General features: G+C 41.1%; 1 protein-coding gene across 4 annotated transcripts; it reads left to right on the top strand.

Annotated features, from left to right (window-relative positions):
• The first annotated feature begins 2,897 nt into the window (after window positions 1-2,897).
• On the top strand, window positions 2,898-19,385 carry pkma (pyruvate kinase M1/2a). Of its 4 annotated transcripts, none has more exons than XM_062388692.1 (11): window positions 2,898-3,050; window positions 9,673-9,857; window positions 10,319-10,410; window positions 12,781-12,912; window positions 13,032-13,218; window positions 13,361-13,631; window positions 13,838-13,988; window positions 14,157-14,309; window positions 16,181-16,347; window positions 17,877-18,058; window positions 18,199-19,385. In XM_062388692.1, exons 2-11 carry the CDS (start codon window positions 9,701-9,703, stop codon window positions 18,303-18,305), a joined length of 1,599 nt encoding a protein of 532 aa, XP_062244676.1. In that variant the 5' UTR covers window positions 2,898-3,050; window positions 9,673-9,700; the 3' UTR covers window positions 18,306-19,385. The 4 variants fall into 4 exon arrangements, with proteins under 4 accessions (XP_062244676.1, XP_062244685.1, XP_062244669.1 ...); XM_062388701.1 differs by lacking the exon at window positions 2,898-3,050 and adding an exon at window positions 3,155-3,178; XM_062388685.1 differs by lacking the exons at window positions 2,898-3,050; window positions 16,181-16,347 and adding exons at window positions 4,952-5,127; window positions 16,764-16,930.
• The last annotated feature ends 363 nt before the right edge of the window (window positions 19,386-19,748 follow it).

Genomic DNA, 19,748 nt, shown 5'->3' with positions numbered 1-19,748 from the left:
TCTAAATTCATGCAAATACGAAAAAGAAAGAAAAAAAAGCGCAATGAATAAATTTAAGCATTCAATATTCAAACGATACTCAAAAGAGTAATACAAAAATGCATAATATAGTTATGTTCCCACGGCATGTTTAAAACCAAATCTAAATGAAGAATAAATGTCTACATACCTTCTGTTACACTGTGTCCTTGTGAGCATGTGTGACACAGTAGTCATTGGGCCATTGAGCCAATCAGCATTAGCCTCATTATCTCAGAGTATCTATTAGAACTGACCTAAAGAATGGATGGATTAACGACCAGGTGTCCAGCTAACTGTCTGTCTACTGGTTGTTGACAGGTTCACATGAACATATCTTCTAAACAAAAAGGACGCTGACTCTGATGGTTGAATATAAATATTGGGTATCAGTCTGACATCATGCCATGTTTGCCTCATCAGCAGAGGCCATTCTGTCTTGTACGTTTTGTATATGATTAGGCTAAATCTGTGCAATAACTGGAACTATCCCGAACATATCTCCTCGGAGATGTATAATATAGTGAGCAATTCAGGAATTCTAAAATGAAAGCATTATAATTCTTTTATTGAAAATAAACATTGTCAGTTAACAGTTATGGAAATATGATTCAGTCAACCAAGTTGACTAACTGACATATTAAAGCTATGACTAAATGCTGGATACTTGAGAGCCAGCCAGACATATTAGTCTTATTTACACTATAACAGTTATCACCACCAAGTTTCTGTGCTGTCTTCTATATGTGTCTTTGTGGATTAAACATTTGTTTCTCTCGTTTTTGGCCATAATATTCAAATCTTATTGGTAACAGCAGTTAAAATCGTGTAGTAATAAAACATTCAGAAGAATTAGGGCGTCCTGGCTCATCCTCTGAGATTTATATGAGGATATTCCCACAGTAGCTCATAGCGAAGAGGATAGCGGCCATTAATGCTGACTGACAACCAGGGGCTGAAACTATACACAGGCGGACTGGGCGGTAGATCTGGCCCTCACCTGAACAGGTGTGTCCCACTGGCCCCAGGTACACTGGAGGGGAGAGGATCCAGACAGAGGCGGCCAGCAGCCAGTGAGACAGCGACATGGGCAGTGGAAGCAGCAGTGCTGTGAACAGGTGAGAGCAACACTGGGATGTGAGGTGACGTGCACTAACTGTACAATGTGACTTACTCTAGGTCACAGCGAGTCCAGAGAAAAGAATCCTTGCAGAGTAATCGTATTTCCAAGACTTTGCCAGATGGATTTGTCTGACCTCTATTGCGGAGACTGAATATTTGAATGTCGCTATGGTTAAGAATGTATTTATGTCTATGCCAAGGAACTGTGCCATCTCCTTGGCAGAGCTGATTATCACAATAGAATGAATCCCCCTGGTGAGCATGTATGTCAGAGCTGTATTCTCAACACTGGACAATCAGATATCACACGTTGTTATTTCTGACATTTTCACATTAGCACATGATAAGAGTTAACATCCACGTACCTTTAACAAATTTCCACTGTATTTTCAGATTTTCTCTCCAGTGTCAACTGTGGTTCCTTCCTGCTGCTGTTAGACTGTACAATCAGCACAGGTCCCACTAAGCCACATGCACCTCACATTTATATCACCCAACTTAACTTGGCAATTATCATTTTCTATCTTTGCAACTTCAATATCATTGATGTGCAATACTCTTTGACTTTTTATATTTGTTTACATTGCACATATTTCTATCTGTTATAGTTCCTTGTATATAATACTTATTTATTACCTTATAAATGTCACTTATTTATGTCACTTCCTCTTTTATACTGCTATAACATAGTAAATTCACCCATAGTGGGACTAATACAGGACTATCTTATCTCATATTGTTGTATCTTATCTAAACAAATATAATTTCTATAGAATAAAAAAACATACTAAGAATACCAGTATAGTGCTGCTTTATTTGTGATTTGCACAGTGATACTTTGTATGTATACGTCAACATATATATTCACATATAGAATTGGCTGTGCTTAAAATACAACATTTTGTAATTTTGAATACTCCCACTTCTATGAAGACTACTTCTACTACTACTACTACTACTACTACTAATAATAATAATAATAATAACAATAATAATAATATATATAGAGTTTGTGTTTTATGTATTGTCTAACATTTGATTTTAAATACAAATAATATCTATATATTTTATTTTACCCAATGATCTATGTACTTGAACAATACAATGCATGTCACTGAAAAGCATCTCAAGACTGCAAGAACATTTTTCAACACTGGATGGGAGTATTGGCTCAAACAGTGCAGTGGAGAAGTACCAGCAGGTGGGGGAAGGGAGGGGGGCGGGGGTCCTCATAGAAGCATGAGTCAAGCATCCGTTGAGCGGTTGGAATATGCTCGTACTGCGGGAACAGTCCATCTTTTTAATGACGCTGGACTTTTTAGTGATTTCATACCAGGTTCCAAAATATAGAATGAAAAAAGCACACAACGTTTTTCAGCAGTGTACGTGTCAGAGTGTACCTGGCAGTCTGATGGTGCGTCCCATGATGCATTTCGGCAGCAGAAGTTCTGTGCAGCCCCTTTATGTATACAGTCTATGGTGCAGCCATGTGATAATGAATTAGAATAATAACATCGTGTCTCTGCTTCAGCAGCGCGTGTCTGAGACGGTCACGTGTCTCACCCCACCGGCCACTGATGCGTTCACGCGTCCTGATTGGGTGCCTAACTTTACCAAGCACTTCCACCCTGTTTCCGCGTATCCTTCCGCGCAGTTTTACAGTTTGACCCTATTTTTACGGACTTTTCCATCGCATAAAGCTGAACTTCAGCAGGAATCTGATGAGTCAGAGGGAGGGGAAGCTGCCTGGAATATAATCAGGCGGTGTGCTCCTTTCCTTTTACCGATATGGCCTCGGATGGATATGTGTCAGCATCACTAGAAAGTAGTTCGGCGGAGTGAGGAGCAGGAAGATCACCTTGAGCGTCTCTCACAGCGGGTTCATCTCTCCACGCGGGTCTTTCAGTGAGGTAAGGTTCTAATCCTCTGCTGCTCTCATCATCACACACACGGACTGAATCGCTCGCCCCACAGGATACGGTCACCTCACCACCTTTAACCGCTTTTATAGGCTCTTTGGCTGCATTCTGCGAGTCGTGTAAGTGCGCGCGTCACTCGTCACTGCGACTTATTTCAACTCAACTTTTAATGGAAGCCGTACTTTAAAATGGCGGAACACTTTATTTGGAGTTATTGAAGATAATTCGTGTTGTATTGGCTGAGGATGTGTGAAACAACGTTGTTAGTTTAAAACGCAGCTAACTGACGGTTGGACTGGATGAATGTGTCCGTGCGCAGTGCAGCTCGCACTACACTCACAGCTACAACAATGTCAGTTAAAGTTTTATTTGAATACGCCGTTTTCATGTTTAAAACAACCCGTTTTCATGTGATGTGTGGAGAACGCAGCGGTGGAGAATTGCTTCCTGTTGCCTCCTGATGTGGGTGTGGCGGCTCTGTGTTCTCGGCCTCGCATTGGTCCGCCAGCGTGATGCCTCGAGATCAGGAAAACGTGACGCAGGATGAGAACGTGATCTTTGGTGCATCGCCTGTGCCGCATCTGTCACCGTATTCATATCTGTACATCACATACAGCTCACTGACCACAATACTGATGGCATGGATTCACCCGAGATACAATGATCCTTTTATAAGCTGCGAGCTATCTTCATGTTAATTCACACGACCATTTAAGTCACGAGATAAATGTATCGTGTTCATTCTTTGATCTTCTTTGCTACATGTCCTTCAATCTAAACCTAGTCTCTTAGTTGTGTTGTAGTTAATAAGCGTCCTTTGATAAATGTAATTTTGTTGCCTGAGTAGCTTCACTGCAGTGTCATGCTGCAGTGGTACCTCAGAGGATAAAGGCTTGGATCACACTGGATAGATAATAGGCAGGAGAAATATCACTGTCTGTATAAGTAGCCTTTACTTAAGTGGTTCTGCTCTCTGTGTTGTACTTTTTATGTGACTACAATCCTCTGTCTGCCGTTTTGTTCCCAAAACAGCTGCCGGTGTTTGTCTAAAGGTGCATGCAAATAAAGTGTAATGTCGAATCCTTTGTCAAACAGATCCACTGTTGTGTGTATTATATGCGCAGGACCTGCAGTATGGCCTTGGCATGCCTTGTAATGTAGGGTCCAATGATTGTTTTGTGCATAACATTCTTTCAGGCAACACTCTTATTTCCTCCCTGCATGTTGGCTCTGTTGAAAATGGAGTCTCTTGCTCATGGGACCAGCGGAGTCACAGTATCAAGTGGCTGAGAATATAAGTGATGAGCTTAACAAAGGGGAAAGCACAGCGTCTGTCTAATGCAGGCTGATGACTGAGATGCTAAGGCTTATAAAGTGCCTCTTTATCCTGATTTCTTACCAAATGTTTGATGGCTAATGCAATGCAGAGCCACGGTTGTAATAAAAATAGTGACAATCTCTATGAACTCCTTTTAATATATTGAGATGCAGTTAAAAATGATGCCACATGATTTGGTATGCGTTTTTGAAATGCTTCATATGCACACTGCACAGCATTCTACACTATTCATGTACTTAATTCTATACAGTATGCAACCAAGGTTTGTGTTTATGTTTACAGGCCTCCATACAACAAGTACCACCATACACTCTGAATGTTTGATTTCTACAATCAGACTCTGCATGCTGGGTGTTTATTATTAGCCTGGGCTCTGTTTTTGGCCTGGAGTGTTGTATGACCTTCGTTGGTTGAACATTGGAGCATCACTGCTCTGGTGTGTTGTGGTGGAAGTCTCATGTATGTCCGTTGTATCAGGTCATGGCGAGTGTCTTCGCACAGCAGGCACGCTCCATATCCTTTATCCTCATTGAAGGGATTTACTCTTGAGCTCCTGAAAGTGTCAAACATGTGCATGCGCACTGCAGTGGCCATTTCTGCTTTGACTGCTGTTGCTGGGAGTGGTGCGATCCTTGGCACTGCTAGTTCCAACAGACTGGGCTTGTTGTGGAGGTCACTGGTTGTAACTTGCCTATTTATCCCCAGAAGAAACCCGAAGATCTACTGTCGGTATGTAGAACAACCTCCAAGTGGTGCTTTGTTTGAGTGATTGTGACTGATGGTATAATGTCTTTGTGAGCCAACATGGATATGCCCAATATGACGTGCTATCATCTAAACCAGGACATAGTAAATGTCATGACACCCTGACAACAATGTTTCTGTTGCTGCTACTGATTGTACAGGCTTATTATATGAGATAGTGACTGAGAACGTTACAAAGGTAGATGTGTTGGGAGGGGATTGGCAGGGATTATTGGCAGCCAGCTCTAAAGTTAGCCCTGTGTCTGCATCTGTGTCAGGGTTACTTTGGCTGTTAGCCTGTGGCGACTGCTCACTGGCTGTCTGGGGTCAGTGAATCGTTCGGGTCAATGATATTATTTCTTCTTTCCATAACCATCGGGGAGGCAACACATGACTGCACTTAGTTAAGGAGAGTCTCCGCCTGATTTTCTGATGTTTCCTTTGTCTGTGGTCCCTCTGATGGCATCAAAAAATGTCTGTTAATACATGGACATTAAGATACAAAAGAAAAGGGGGGGGGGGCAAAAAGAGGGTTAAGCAATTTATCGGTGGGGACAATACTAATAATTAAACATTAAGTTATTTAGTTTGTCAAAAAAAAAAGAAGTTTAAAATGTCACAGCAGTAACATTTAAAACAGCCGGAGTCTGTGTTACCACTGGTGTGTAAGCCTCTATTTACAGTGTTTTGGGGCATGTGACTTGTTTGTAGTCATCATTCAGTGGTCAAGTAGCAAAACAGCTTGTAGGTAGCGGTACTTGAAATGTAATCTCTGCCTTTCCCTGTAAAACAGAGGCGCATCCCCTTTACTTTTGCAATAGCAACTGCCAGTGTTGGATGCCTTTCGAATTACATTTAAATGAAAGTTGCATGATATCTGTAAGTTAAGAAAAGTATTTTACAAAATACCAACATTTAATATGCCTCGATAGTTGAATTTTACTGATGAGTTAGAAACTAAAAGTAAAATCAAATGGTTGATATCTTAGAAAAATATAAAGTCAAAGTACACTGTGAGCAGTGTGAAAGATCCTGCCATTGTCCACGTCTGGTTTTGTATGAACATTTAGTCAAAAATGCTAACGCGGCATCGAATTAAGGTAAACTTTCTTCAAATTTAATCAAATCAAATGTTATATATGGGAAATATTTTACTCTCTTCTCCCCTCTGCAGTCTTTCTCTGTGTTTCAGTCCACTTCATGGTTTTGTGTTGCATTAATGGGGATGTGACATTGCTCACGTACAGCACTGGTCTGGCAGTGGTCTGCCCCATTGACTCAGATGTTACATCATCAGTCAGTGGCTGCAGGCCAAGGAGCCTGTTGGTGTATTGGCTGTGCCTGGAATCCCCCACCATTTGTAGTTGGGACGTGATGAGGGAGAGGATGCAACAGATTTTCCTTCAAGAGACTAAATTTGGTCGTCCACTAACAGTGTGTCCATTGTTGAGATGCCCCAACCACAGATGCAGGCGTCTTCCAGCTCTCTTCTCAGTCTTTGCAATTAGTCTACTGTCTGAATCTTGTTACAAACAAGAATTTTAGCAAATTGTTTTTAATTTCTGGTAACTGTGACATATAGTACATGTCCAATATTTAATATTGAAGAAACCCTTGCTTGGTCAATGTACATTTTGTTTAATCTTTTTACTTGGACCACGATGATTTGAAAAGGATGCATAAAGGGGTTATTGCATAAAAGATATTCATTTGTCAACCTGTTGTTACTTCAATGAGGGAACCAGTGAGGGTTTTTGTTCAATTTCTCCTCTTGGTGGTTTAGACAGTGACCTGAATATTCTATAAACGAATTATGCTTCTCTTGTACATTGCCTCTATGTAATGAATGTTGTTTGCGTTTTTAATTGATCTCAATCATACTTTGTGTAAACTCAATTGTATTCAGATTTAAAAAGGTGTTTTTCTAAGATTATATTCTTGTAGCATTGCCTTGATGTGATATATTGATATATCACATGTATATTGGAGATTTTGTGAAGAATCAACCCCAGAAGAGTCAATTTGAATAATCTGTATTTCAGTGAAAAACTATAGCTGCAAACCTGCTTCTTCTTGATCTCAGTGTCTTATTGATCCCCCCATCCCAGTTTTTGCTTGACAGTCAAACATATCATCAGATTGACTGTCCACAAAGCATTTCCGCCTCAGTCTAGTTATGTTACCACTTCAACCAGAGCCCAACAGAAGCTGTCTTCCTCATCATGGTAGATTAGCAGTTTGTCACCGTGCCCAAATATACATACTTTGTTGGTTTGCTCAGATATGGCTTGATGGCATCCCTAAATATCGCCTTGATTAATTGCACTCTCTCTGAGACAAGTCACACATCCATGCACATGGTAAATGGATTTGTATTTATATAGCGCTTTTCTAGTCTTGATGACCACTCAAAGCGCTTTACACTACAGTTTCACATTCACCCAATCACACACACATTCATACAGTGCATCTATCCAAGCACTTTGTTATTCTATGGGGGCCATTCAGGGTTCAGCATCTTGCCCAAGGACACTTCGGCATGCAGATTGTTCAGACTGGGGATCGAACCGCCGACCTTCAGGTTGGAGGACGACCACTCTACCCCTCAGCCACAGCCACATGACAGTACTGAAGTACTGTTGCGCTCATTATGTCACACAGGATACTGACATGTTTTGTGCAATTTACTTTATATTTTTGCTTTTCTGACTAAATGAAAGTGCTAAGATCCAGCAATCCTAGCCCTGTGATCAGATTGGTAATGGTGTTGTTGCTATGGGTGACTCAGTAAGCAGTGGGTGGGGGGGAACATAATGTACTATATCGTGTGTCGCAGCTCAGGACTGTATATCCCACTCTACTCGGTATAGCTTTGGAAGGCCGTGTTGTGTTTAAGTATTAGCCTTAACTACTTCCAACATGTATTAAAGTGTGAATGTCTCACAGCATGAAAGGGCTTGAGCGTTTTTCCTTTTTCTCCAGCTATCACAATAATGTACTTTCTGTATAAACTAGTTCTGGGAGATATGATTTGATATCATCAAATGTATACCTTGATTATGAATAATAACTCACACTTAGAACTGATGTTTATAAAACCCTGTTCATGTTCATGGATGAACGGGTGTTGCCTGTTTCGCAACAATAAAGAAAGAAATCTGCATTGCTTCATATTATGCAGGAAGAACTTATCTCCTGTCTGCAAGAGTGTCTCTCTCGCGCTTTAGACAAACTGATGATCACATTTATTTTGTTATTAATCAATGATGTCTGCTCAAGAATCCAGATCATTCTGGTCACTTTATATCTGATGTCCTGGCTGTGTGTGTCACATGTTGGAGGTGAACTGCGTGTGCACAGACTGATGGGCATTTTTTTAATGTGTTTAAACCTGTGTCTCAAACTCTAGAGCGAATCAAACTAACAAAAAGAAACTTCAAGTCCTGTACGTGTCATATTAACTTTCGATCAGTGTTTGTGTTTATTGTTGATGTATAAAGTGAGCGCAGATCACGTGGGAGAGAGGACATGTGGTGGGTTAATGCAAGATGGTACAAGGAACCCGGGTGGCCACTGCATAATGAACAAAGTGGAAACCCGACAGTCAGTGAATAATGCATTGGGGAAAGTTATAACCGCATTAATCAACATGAGCAGGATGAGGTCAGTTAGAGGTTCTAAAAGTCAGTTTCGATACATTTTCAGTTAATGGCCCAGCCCTAGTATAAACTATTGGTTGAGTAAAAGTAGCCAAAAGCTAAAATGGTAACAAAATTAAATTTTATTCAAAGTATCTCACCCGTTACTAGATTTGCACTGATTACAGATCAGGATCCTTATCATGGCCTCTGTGGCCAACATGTATGCAAGTTTTTATTAAATTAGTCATCTTGTGGTTGTACTTAACTTGAATGTCAGCAAGCAACATACTTTAATTAATTGATTCCCAGATGGACATTCCTCAGCTACAATACAGAGTGAGGTATAGTAGGTTACTAAGGACACAGAGCAGGGCATGTAGCTTAAAGGTGTTCTCACAGCTGCACTTTGTAGTCAGTTAAATCACACTATGGTTTCTTTTGCCCCGTAAGCAGAGTTCTCACAAGGTTTGTAGTCATGCATTTTAGTTCACTTAGATTTTAACCTTGGGTGAAAGAAAAAAACAAAACAAAAACAAGGCGCATCAACGGATTTGTACCAGAGCAAAGAAACTAGTGTTGAAAATGCTCTGACTTTCAGCCTCAGTTTATTAGGCTATACAAAGTTATGCTCGGTGCAAAGTTTAATCCACCTGTTGGCCAAAGGAATTTACATTTTGACAATTGATGTAATCTAATATTCACCTGGTGTATATAACTATCCATTGACCAAAGGTCCTATTCTTTTTTTTTTTTTTTTTTTTTAATATAATTCAGTTTATAAGCTTGTAAAGTGGCTGTTTTAAGAAAAGAAATAAAACGAGGTAAGCCAGCAGTGGTTTACAGTAGAGTGCTGTCAGTGACTGTGTATTTGTCTCCATTTCTCTGGCAGGACTTCTTCAGCTGCACCACCAATCACCATGCCTCAGTCAAAGTCTCAAGACATGGGCTCTGCCTTCATCCAGACACAGCAGCTCAACGCTGCCACGGCCGACACTTTCCTGGAACACTTGTGCCTGCTGGACATCGACTCTGAGCCCACCACTGCACGTAACACCGGAATCATCTGCACCATTGGTTGGTCTACGTTCTTAGACTTCACGTCACAAGATAGAAAAACATGTACTTTAATTAAAATATAAGGAAACACCCCTTCCTCTGTGTGGAGTTGTAGCTGTGCATTTCTCAAGAGAACGCATTGAAAGCAAATGAAATGGAAAGGTTATTAAAACGTTTAAAGTTTTTGACAGTTGTTGAGACTTGAGATTCCTGCAGATACACAATTTCATTAATAGACTGTAGCACATTGGAATTTTTAATTGTCAGTAACCTTTTTGCTATGGTACATGATTAATATATAAATACAATCGGCTTTATTCAAATGAAAAGTAAGATGAGACTGAATGGAACTAAACAGGATCCCTGTACAGAAAATGAAACAATGCACTTAAGTTAGTCCACAATAAAATGTGTTGATCTATTGACAGAGTAATTATACAACATGAATGTCAACCCTTTCCTTTCAATGACTGCTACAGGACCAGCCTCTCGTTCAGTGGATACGCTGAAGGAAATGATCAAGTCTGGAATGAACATTGCTCGCTTGAACTTCTCACATGGCACACATGAGGTGGGTAACTGCTTTCTCAACTGTGTAATGAGTGAGGTCAGGCCAACAGTCAACTATTAAAAAGTCTCGTTTAAAGTAGTCTGATGATTTGCATCACATATGGTTCTGTGCGGTATAGACAACTTCCGTTGGTTGGTGAAAGTAGAAGATCAACAAAGTTAAACGTTAAAAAGTCCGTAATTCATTGTGACCTGCAGTCAGCTTGGCTCTTGTAGCAGAAGGAGTCCAGCCACCATGAATGGGAGAATATAGTAGTGCAAGTTTTTACCAGCTAGCCAACATCTTATCAGTGATGGAGCTGGATTGAGTCAGTATGTCACACACTGTAAAAGTGTTTTGTTCTGATTCTGAGAGGACAGACTACTTGGACCAACTGCAGATCGAGTGCACACCACAAAAGTTTAAGAAGTCACAAAAGAGTTATTTGTACTCATCATACATGCACGTCAAGGGTTCAAAGATAGAAGCCAGGGTAGAGGGAGACTGTCAACATTGTAAATACTGTATCCAGGCAGTTGAGCTGAACATCACCTATAACCCAACTCTGCTCTCTCATCATGTGTATCAAAATATGATCTTATCCAGTATGGGAAATGGGTCCTTTTTTAAACAAACAAATCATTATTACATTACATTACATGTCATTTAGCTGACGCTTTTATCCAAAGCGACTTTCATTTTTTAGAACACTCTATTTATGAGGGGCCATTTAGGGGTTCAGTATCTTGCCAAGGACACTTAGGCATGCAGATGGGATAGAGTGGGATTCGTACCGGCAACCTTCTTGTTGCAGAGCACCCGCTCTATCCCCTAGGCCACGCTCTACCCTTATTATTCATCGTTATGTCATTTGAAAATAAGACTCCACATCGTTTTCTCCACATCTAATTACCATGTCTATTGAAATTCAGCAAGATCCTCATATAAATATTTTTACTTTACGAAAAAATTGAAATCACTCGACATAAATGTCACACTTGAAGGTTCATGGTTTGTATAGATATGGAGATCTTATTCAATGGCAAATCCAAGAAAATTTACCAATTCTGTTAGCAACAGCTGAAGTCTTCCTTATGGTTCTTGTGGGTGCAGGAGACTCAAGACGCCCAAAGTTCAATGTAAATTCAGAGAACAGCAGAAGAAACCAGAGTTTCGTTGGCTTGGAATATACATAAGTTACCTGTAGCTTAATGCCCTGCCTTTAACTGCTCAGCAGGGAGCTTGCCTGGATTCTAGAAGTGTTGTGTACACAAACCTGCACCAAGGTCACTTTACTTTCCAGCCAAAGGGGGAGGCGGAAAGTAGCTTATGTTGCAAATCCAGGAAGTCCCATTTCTTAAACCAGAATTATTATTGCACAAAACTGAATGTAGCTGAACAGTTACTCAAGTTTCAGTTCACATACTGTAGGGAATGAATTGTAAAAGTATTGACATGGACCTATATGCTTACATAAAGTGTGTAAAACAGTCACCTGCTCTAGAGACCATCCAGTTTGTTTTATATTAAGTAGTGTCAGTGTAGTGTAAGTTTGGGGAGTTGCCAATGTGAAAGTTATTACTGAAAGCTCTGGTTACCTGGATGGGCAGTATAAGCCAAGTGCATCAGACAGATGTCTTCAAAGTCACAAACATTGTACCATGTGTTCATTAGCCTGCAGGAGAAGATGGCATTTATATAACAACACTACACTTCTTCCTTCATTCCTCACTGCATCTCATTTAGCCAAGGTTGCACTTGACATCAGCCATCACAATGTTTCTTTAATACTTAAAAATTTAACTTTTGTTTGTCAGAGTCGGTTTACCATCATGAATTGTTTTATGCAAGTCTCTTGGATCATGTCTACTTGTGATGTTATATTTTAAAATGTTCAGTTTTGCAGTGAAATCCTACTAGGTTGATGAACTCACCATATATACATGGAATAAACATTGCAGTGGCTGAGCTGGTGTTTTAGGTTCCACTGCAACAAAGTGACAATTATTTGCGATGACATTCTGGACCAATATACTTATACTCCACGTGATAATGTATCATATGGACGATCCTAGTACGACTCTTAATTTGCGAGGCATTGTAACCCAAAGCCTCTTAGTTACACAACACTTTAGTGAGGGTGGGAGGAAGTAGGATATGAGCCCTTGTGGTGCTGTGACAGTATGATTCATGATTATGACTGTGAGATGTCAGACACACCTTTTAACATTTACCTTGAAATATGGTTGTTTGCTGAGTGTAAACTTTAGGTTACTGGTGTTACTCTTACACCAACAAAGTCTGTGTCCTTGAGAGGGCAGTAAATCAATATCATGCAATGAATGTCATCTCTGGAGATATCTTAAAGTGTTACACTCTCCCCTCCTGCAGTACCACGCACAGACCATCAAGAACGTGCGTGAAGCATGTGAGAGCTTCGAGCCTGGCAGCATCCAGTACAGGCCTATTGGTATTGCCCTGGACACCAAGGGCCCAGAGATCAGGACTGGCCTCATCAAAGGAGTGAGTCCATCACCTCCTGTCCCTCTTTAACCCCAAAACAAAACAATGCTCCACTGAAATGACTCAATAATTCTCAATAATACTGCTCAGTAACAAAGTGCCTATTGATGATGTGACAGGACGGCCAAGGAGAGGTGGAACTGGAGAAGGGCAAAATGATCAAGATAACTTTGGACGATACCTACCAGGACAACTGCAGTGATGAGCTTCTCTGGCTCGACTACAAGAATATTACCAACGTGGTGGAAATTGGCAGCAAGATCTACATTGATGACGGACTTATGTCCCTGCAGGTTAAGGAGATTGGTGAGTGCAGGAGAGGCATACACACAGAGTAAATAAGGTTCGCCCCATACAAATCTCTTTTGATCCATTAGAAGGTTCAGGAAACACTGACGTTGCCCAAACAAAAGTCTTGAGCTCATTAGTATTTCATGTTTGTCTCCAGGCTCTGATTACCTCATGTGTGAGATTGAGAATGGTGGCACCCTGGGCAGCAAGAAGGGAGTGAACCTTCCCGGTGCTGCTGTAGACCTGCCTGCTGTTTCAGAGAAGGACATACAGGACCTGCAGTTCGGTTTGGCGCATGGAGTGGACATGGTGTTCGCCTCCTTCATCCGCAAAGCAGCAGACGTACATGCTGTCAGGGCTGTGCTCGGAGAGAAAGGCAAAGACATCAAGATCATCAGCAAGCTGGAGAACCACGAGGGTGTACGCAGGTGTGGATGAAATGTCTTCATCATTTCTTTGTTTCATGTGTGGGGTCCACTAATTCTGGTCTATTGTAAATGTTTTTTTCTTACTTTAAAGTTCCATCTGTGAAAACCCAAACTCTAAACACCCATGAATACTGACAGGAGTACATTCAGTACTGGTTTGATTTGGTTTAATTAGTTCAAATATTTATATAATGTCTGTTGCGCAGATTTGACGAGATCATGGATGCCAGCGATGGCATCATGGTTGCCCGTGGGGACTTGGGTATTGAGATTCCAACAGAAAAAGTCTTCCTCGCCCAAAAGATGATGATCGGTCGCTGCAACAGAGCTGGCAAACCAATCACATGTGCCACTCAGGTCAGAAAACGGAAAATGATGTCCTGCAATTCTTATGTTTTCGGGATGTTTATTTATAATTTGATTTCATAATGAAGAAGAACAGTGTTTGTATTATCTTGGAAAAACAAACTGTTGAGCATTAGTCTCCTTTGCTTCTTCGGAACCCCTCACATGATCACCACTCAGATGTTGGAGAGCATGATCAAGAAGCCCAGACCGACCCGCGCTGAGGGCAGTGACGTAGCAAACGCTGTGTTGGACGGAGCCGACTGCATCATGTTGAGCGGAGAGACCGCCAAGGGTGACTACCCTCTGGAGGCAGTACGCACACAGCACATGGTGAGTCAATGTCTATTAAATACATGTAAAACAAGAGTAAACTTTGTGGTCATTTCATAAGCACCTATTGATTGGAGCAATTGACTGTCTACACAATATTGCATTATTTAAAAAATATTTTGACATATATTTATATTATTTACTTTTTCTTTTTTATATTCTCATGCAGCTTTTATATTGGCCTAACAGCTGCTAAAGATGGTGTCAGTATGAGTGTTAGGCCAACTGGAACTGGATTTCATTTATTAGTTTATCCATCCACTGGTTTCCACTTTTTTATTCATCATCTTTCTAAAGGTATTCTAAAGAATAGTCTGTAAATGATAAATCACTATCAACAAATCTGATAAGTTCAATATAATGATATTTAAAGTTGGTGAAACCTCATTCAAGCATCCTTTGGGATTTTGGTTCCAGCTGTGTCTTTTTTTTTTTTAGTTGTTGGCCTTGCACATGATTTACTAACTATTGTTATATCTGTAACTGCCACAGAAGGGGGACACAGTAAAAAGTGAATCTTAAATGAATTAGATGTTATGATGTTTGAGTCCATCTGAACTGAAGTGAACGCCTGCACCTCTTTATCTAACAAAGTCACTGTGGCTGCCCTTCTTTACTATTTCTAAGTGCACGATAATCACCCCCAAAGTCATCTGGTCATTTCTGTCAACGGGTGTTTACTGTGCACATAAGTCACTCCTGTTTACTTTTAGTTTTATAGTCAGGGAAAGAGAAGTAAAACACCAATTGAAAAAGCAAAACGTGTAAATGTTCTAAGTTATGCATGATCACTATAGGCGGATAATGCAGCTAATGCTGTCGTGCATTTCCTCCATTGTTCGGTCCTTTCTTGGCAAACCTCCCTGTCCTCGGCTACGCTCAGTCTGCACTGCCCTGCAGATGCAAGAATGACTCGGCACTTCTACAGCCTCCTGCCTTTCAGATTGTTGCATGTGTATCTTCTAGTCTTCTGTTTCTCAACTCACAGTAGAGCACAATTTATAGAGCAAAAATATAATTAGGACTCACTTTGTCTTGTATCAAGCTTTGACTTTTCTTTCTACTACTTTTGTTAAATCCTACTGACTTTTTTTAACCATCTCTTCACTTTGTGTGTAGTGCGTGTGATATCAGATCTCATTTAATTTGTGGCCATTACATTTTTCTATATTTTTTTTTTTATCTAGTTGTATCTGTACCTTTACCTCCAGATTGTACTGTTATGTTGTTGATTTTTAATAATTGTGCTGTGTCTCAAATCGTATACTTCAGTCAGTACACTCGAGTGTTTTAAACTGTGAAACAGTTACCTCCTTGCTGTAGTGTTTGACTTTTTACGGCTGTAATTTGCACTGAAACAAGCATGACTGTTGTCTACTCACCAAAATATGATCATAATTTTCCACATGACCATGATTTTCTGTCACCATAATATCTACTGGCTACTAAAGAAATTAATGTTTTGCTGTCATGTGTGTGTGACAGCACACACAGTATTTTCATAAGTTTGAAAATACTATAGTGGTCCCTCCCTTTCCAAAAGGAAGCCATCTTGTAGTGATATTATTGTTGCCATACTTTGAACACTCTGTAGGTATGGCAGTATGTGAATTGAGACACAGCGCTTGACTCTCGGATATGTTTTTAATATTGATCTTCACTTGTTTCCCCGCCCACTAAATGCACATCTAACCGCTTCAATTCATTGTCCATCCTGTCCTCTCTCCCATCTTTCTCTACTCTCCATGTTCCTGTCCCTTTTTTTTTTTTTTTTTCTCTCTGTCTCTCTACCCATTCTCCTTATTTAACACCTTTGTTTGCCTGGCGTGGGACTGCCTTTGCTCGGTGCATTTTGCCCTCACTTGTGCCAGATTGCTCGTGAAGCCGAGGCAGCGATGTTCCACCGGCAGGTGTTCGAGGACCTGCGACGCTCCACGCCACTCTGCAAAGACCCCGCTGAGGCCATTGCGATCGGTGCCGTCGAGGCGTCCTTTAAGAGCTTAGCCTCTGGGATCATTGTGCTCACAGGCTCCGGAAGGTAGGCAGGGTATCTGAGCCTGGCAGGTCAAGGAGGACACGCGTATCTGTTTTTCAAAGAGTCGGAGAGAGGCAGAGTAGGGCTAGACAGGGACTGACTGCATGGATGAGTCTGGCAAATACCTTGAGCAGGCAGCTTGTTGTAGACATTTATACAACTCAATCATTTCCTAATGTTTCTGACTGAGGTTTTTGTACCTCTCCATTTGCTTTAGGGCTTAAAGGACATATCCTTATATCATTACCTCAAAAAGTAAACGACCAGGAGTCTTACTCATTATTTGCCAGTGTCTCACAATGGTGTGAATGGCTCAGCACGCTGCTGTGGTGTTAAGCGTGTGACTGGGAGTAACCCCCAGCCCTCCTACACCCCCTCCCCCTACTCTTCCTTCCTTCCTCCCATCCCTCGGGCCTCAGATTGCACGTGAGGCCGAGGCAGCCACCTTCCACAGACAGCTGTTTGAGGAGCTGAGAAGACACTCCCAACTGACCAGAGACCCTTCAGAGGCTGTAGCTGTCGGAGCTGTCGAGTCATCCTTCAAATGCTGCGCTAGCGCCATCATTGTTCTCACCAAGACTGGGAGGTAAGGAAGAGAAGGAAAGAGGTGAAGCGATCCTGTTCTTGACGGTAAAGTGTCACCATACTCCAGCCGACCTGTCATGCACAACTATCTCTTCTCCGCCAAAGCACCTAATGTGCACCTATGTATCCCCTCTCCTTCAATTGTGTGTGTGTGTGTGTGTATGTGTGCTGTTAAACAGGGTGGCTGGATATAGCAACCAATTTCAAGAAAGAAAGTGGATGTGTCAGTAGTTCAGTCCAAATATTTTCCCTCCTTCACAGCAACTGGCTCTGTGAAAACGGTTGAGCAGGTTGCAAGAAAATGCTTCAAGAAGAACGAGTCATTTGGTGAAACATGAGATTGAACTAACCTGACTGGTACATACAGTTCATTTCTCTGAGGAGAAGTCCAGTGCCTTCAAAGTGTTAAAGAGTACGTTTGGATTGCGCCATTGACTTCTGCACACCCATGATTCAATGTAATTATGTCTGATTTGAGGGCTCAGGATTACGTGGGCATTTTCACTCTGTGTTCAAGGGTCCCTTGTTGCACCTGTTAGGGCGGGACGACTCACCATCTCTTATGATTGAGTGGAAGGGTTGAATCACACTGCATGTTAGGGCACATGTAGGCCTATCAGCATTAAGATAAGTGACTTGCAGGTTAAAAGGCACACGTGCGTTTCAATAATATATTGTATATGTATAGTGCTTTTCAAGGAAATCAAAGACACAATTTTATACATTTATTTAGAAATTCTCTAGTAAACTATTCGACATGCTGCCATAGTAACTGAACCTCTTTCTGACTCTGGAAACCAACACTAAATAGAATTTGTCCACACTTGACATAAACATGCCTTTAGGCAGTGCATTTGTTGCTAGGTCCTTATGTAATAATCAGTTAATTGGTGTGTATCTATGCTGTAAAAACTACTTTGCAAATATATATCTCTACACGTGTGCAGGTCCGCCCACCTGATCTCCAGGTACAGGCCCCGTGCCCCCATCCTCGCCGTGAGCCGTAACGCTCAGACAGCTCGCCAAGCTCACCTGTACCGCGGCATCTTCCCTGTGCTCTACACCAAACCTTCCCACGACGTGTGGGCGGAGGACGTCGACATGCGTGTCAACTTCGCCATGGATATGGGTAAGACTTGGTATCGCACAGTTGTTGCAGTGCACAAGGCCCAACTGCTGTTAATATTGATGCCAAGACATTATGTTGAACAGAATTTAAAACAACAAACAAGCATTGTTTGGTTAAAATTTGTATACTTTATCATTCAGGCAAAGTCCGTGGCTTCTTCAAAGAGGGAGATGTTGTCATCGTCCTGACCGGCTGGCGTCCAGGCTCTGGATACACCAACACCATGCGTGTGGTTCTGGTGGCTTGAAGAGCCAATGGGCTGCTCTGCTTTCGCTGTTCATCTATCTTTCATAGTGCCCCACACTCCACTACAGCTCACATCCAGGATCCCAGAATCCACACTCAATATTTTATCATTTAGGCAATTATGAAAAAAAAATACATAGAGTATAGCCTTCCTTATAATTCCACTTTGTCTCCATTCCCTTCACACCGAGAATCTCTTATCACACCAGTCTTCAGGGCCTCAGATGAATACAGCCTAACCAGAAACTGCTGTATTTATTAATTCAAATATCTGTATCATGAGTGAATGCATCCTGGTTTCTGTGTGCATGCGCATACAGGCTCATGTTTAGGTGGGGATGGTGGTGGGGCAGACTGATCTCAACAGAGCACCTTGATTACATTTATTAATCACTCCTCTTCCGCCTGAATGAACAAACTTGTGGCTTTCAAAATAAAAGGGCTCCTCCCGCAGTGCAGCCTCAGCTCCACCCTAACAGATCTGTGTGTACTGCTGTCTGTATGAAGTGTCCTCTCTCACTGTATTTAACTGTACGTGTTAGTGTTGCACTCCTAATCTACTCCAAGCAATGTTACAAAATATATTATTTTTGTGAATGGTGATGTTTTGCTGTGGGACATCCAATACTACTTATATTTTGTCTGACAATAGAGAAATGTTAGTTTTGGATGTCCTCTCCTGAGGTGTTTGAGCTAGTTACTGTATTTTGTTTTATTAAATGTGTCTTAGGCCTTTACATTCTTTGTATTTGGATCATATCTAAGTTGGCACTTATGAATCATGGGTCATTAAAATTGACTGAATGAGCACTTTTAGGGATGTTTCACAGGGGGCTGATGCAGGGAGGGAGCCTGGTCCCTCTCTGTCCCAGTGGGTGATGAGTGGGTAGAACCCCTTAGTTTCCTTCTCCTATTACATCGGTGACCTGCTGTAGTTGTCCTAGTGTGTCTAACATGCTTTTGATTGTAATGCTTAAAGTGTAAGAATCAACTAAATGTTAAGGGTATTAATGTTGTAGCTGCGGTCCTGAGCTGTCCTGCAAGATTGGATTTCCATCAATAAAAGAGATGATCACCTGAATTAACTCTGAAAGGCAAATGTTTTCTTTCATTCACAAATTGTATTTTGTGGTTTAGATTTACACATCCTAATGTAAGTTACTGAGCAACAGGAAGGTCGTAGTAGGGGATGCCTGGAGAAAATGTCATTTAAAATAATGCAGCTGCACAGTATTGGTTATTTTTGCATTGATTTAAAATGCCAACATTTTATACCATTATTAGAACATAAACAACACGAAGCAAGCTTAGCTTTTGGACAATTTAAATAAGTTATTTTGAGACATATCTAAGCCACTATTACCACCACTAAAATCTGAGCTTGTCAGTTCACACTTCATGTATCTTCGCAACGTTTTTCATTTGTGCCGATTAGGCTACAAAG

This window comes from Platichthys flesus, chromosome 1 (assembly GCF_949316205.1).
Source record: "Platichthys flesus chromosome 1, fPlaFle2.1, whole genome shotgun sequence".
NCBI lineage: Eukaryota > Metazoa > Chordata > Actinopteri > Pleuronectiformes > Pleuronectidae > Platichthys > Platichthys flesus.
The sequence above is the reverse complement of the archived record's forward strand: the minus strand, read 5'-3'. Positions and strand labels throughout refer to the sequence as shown.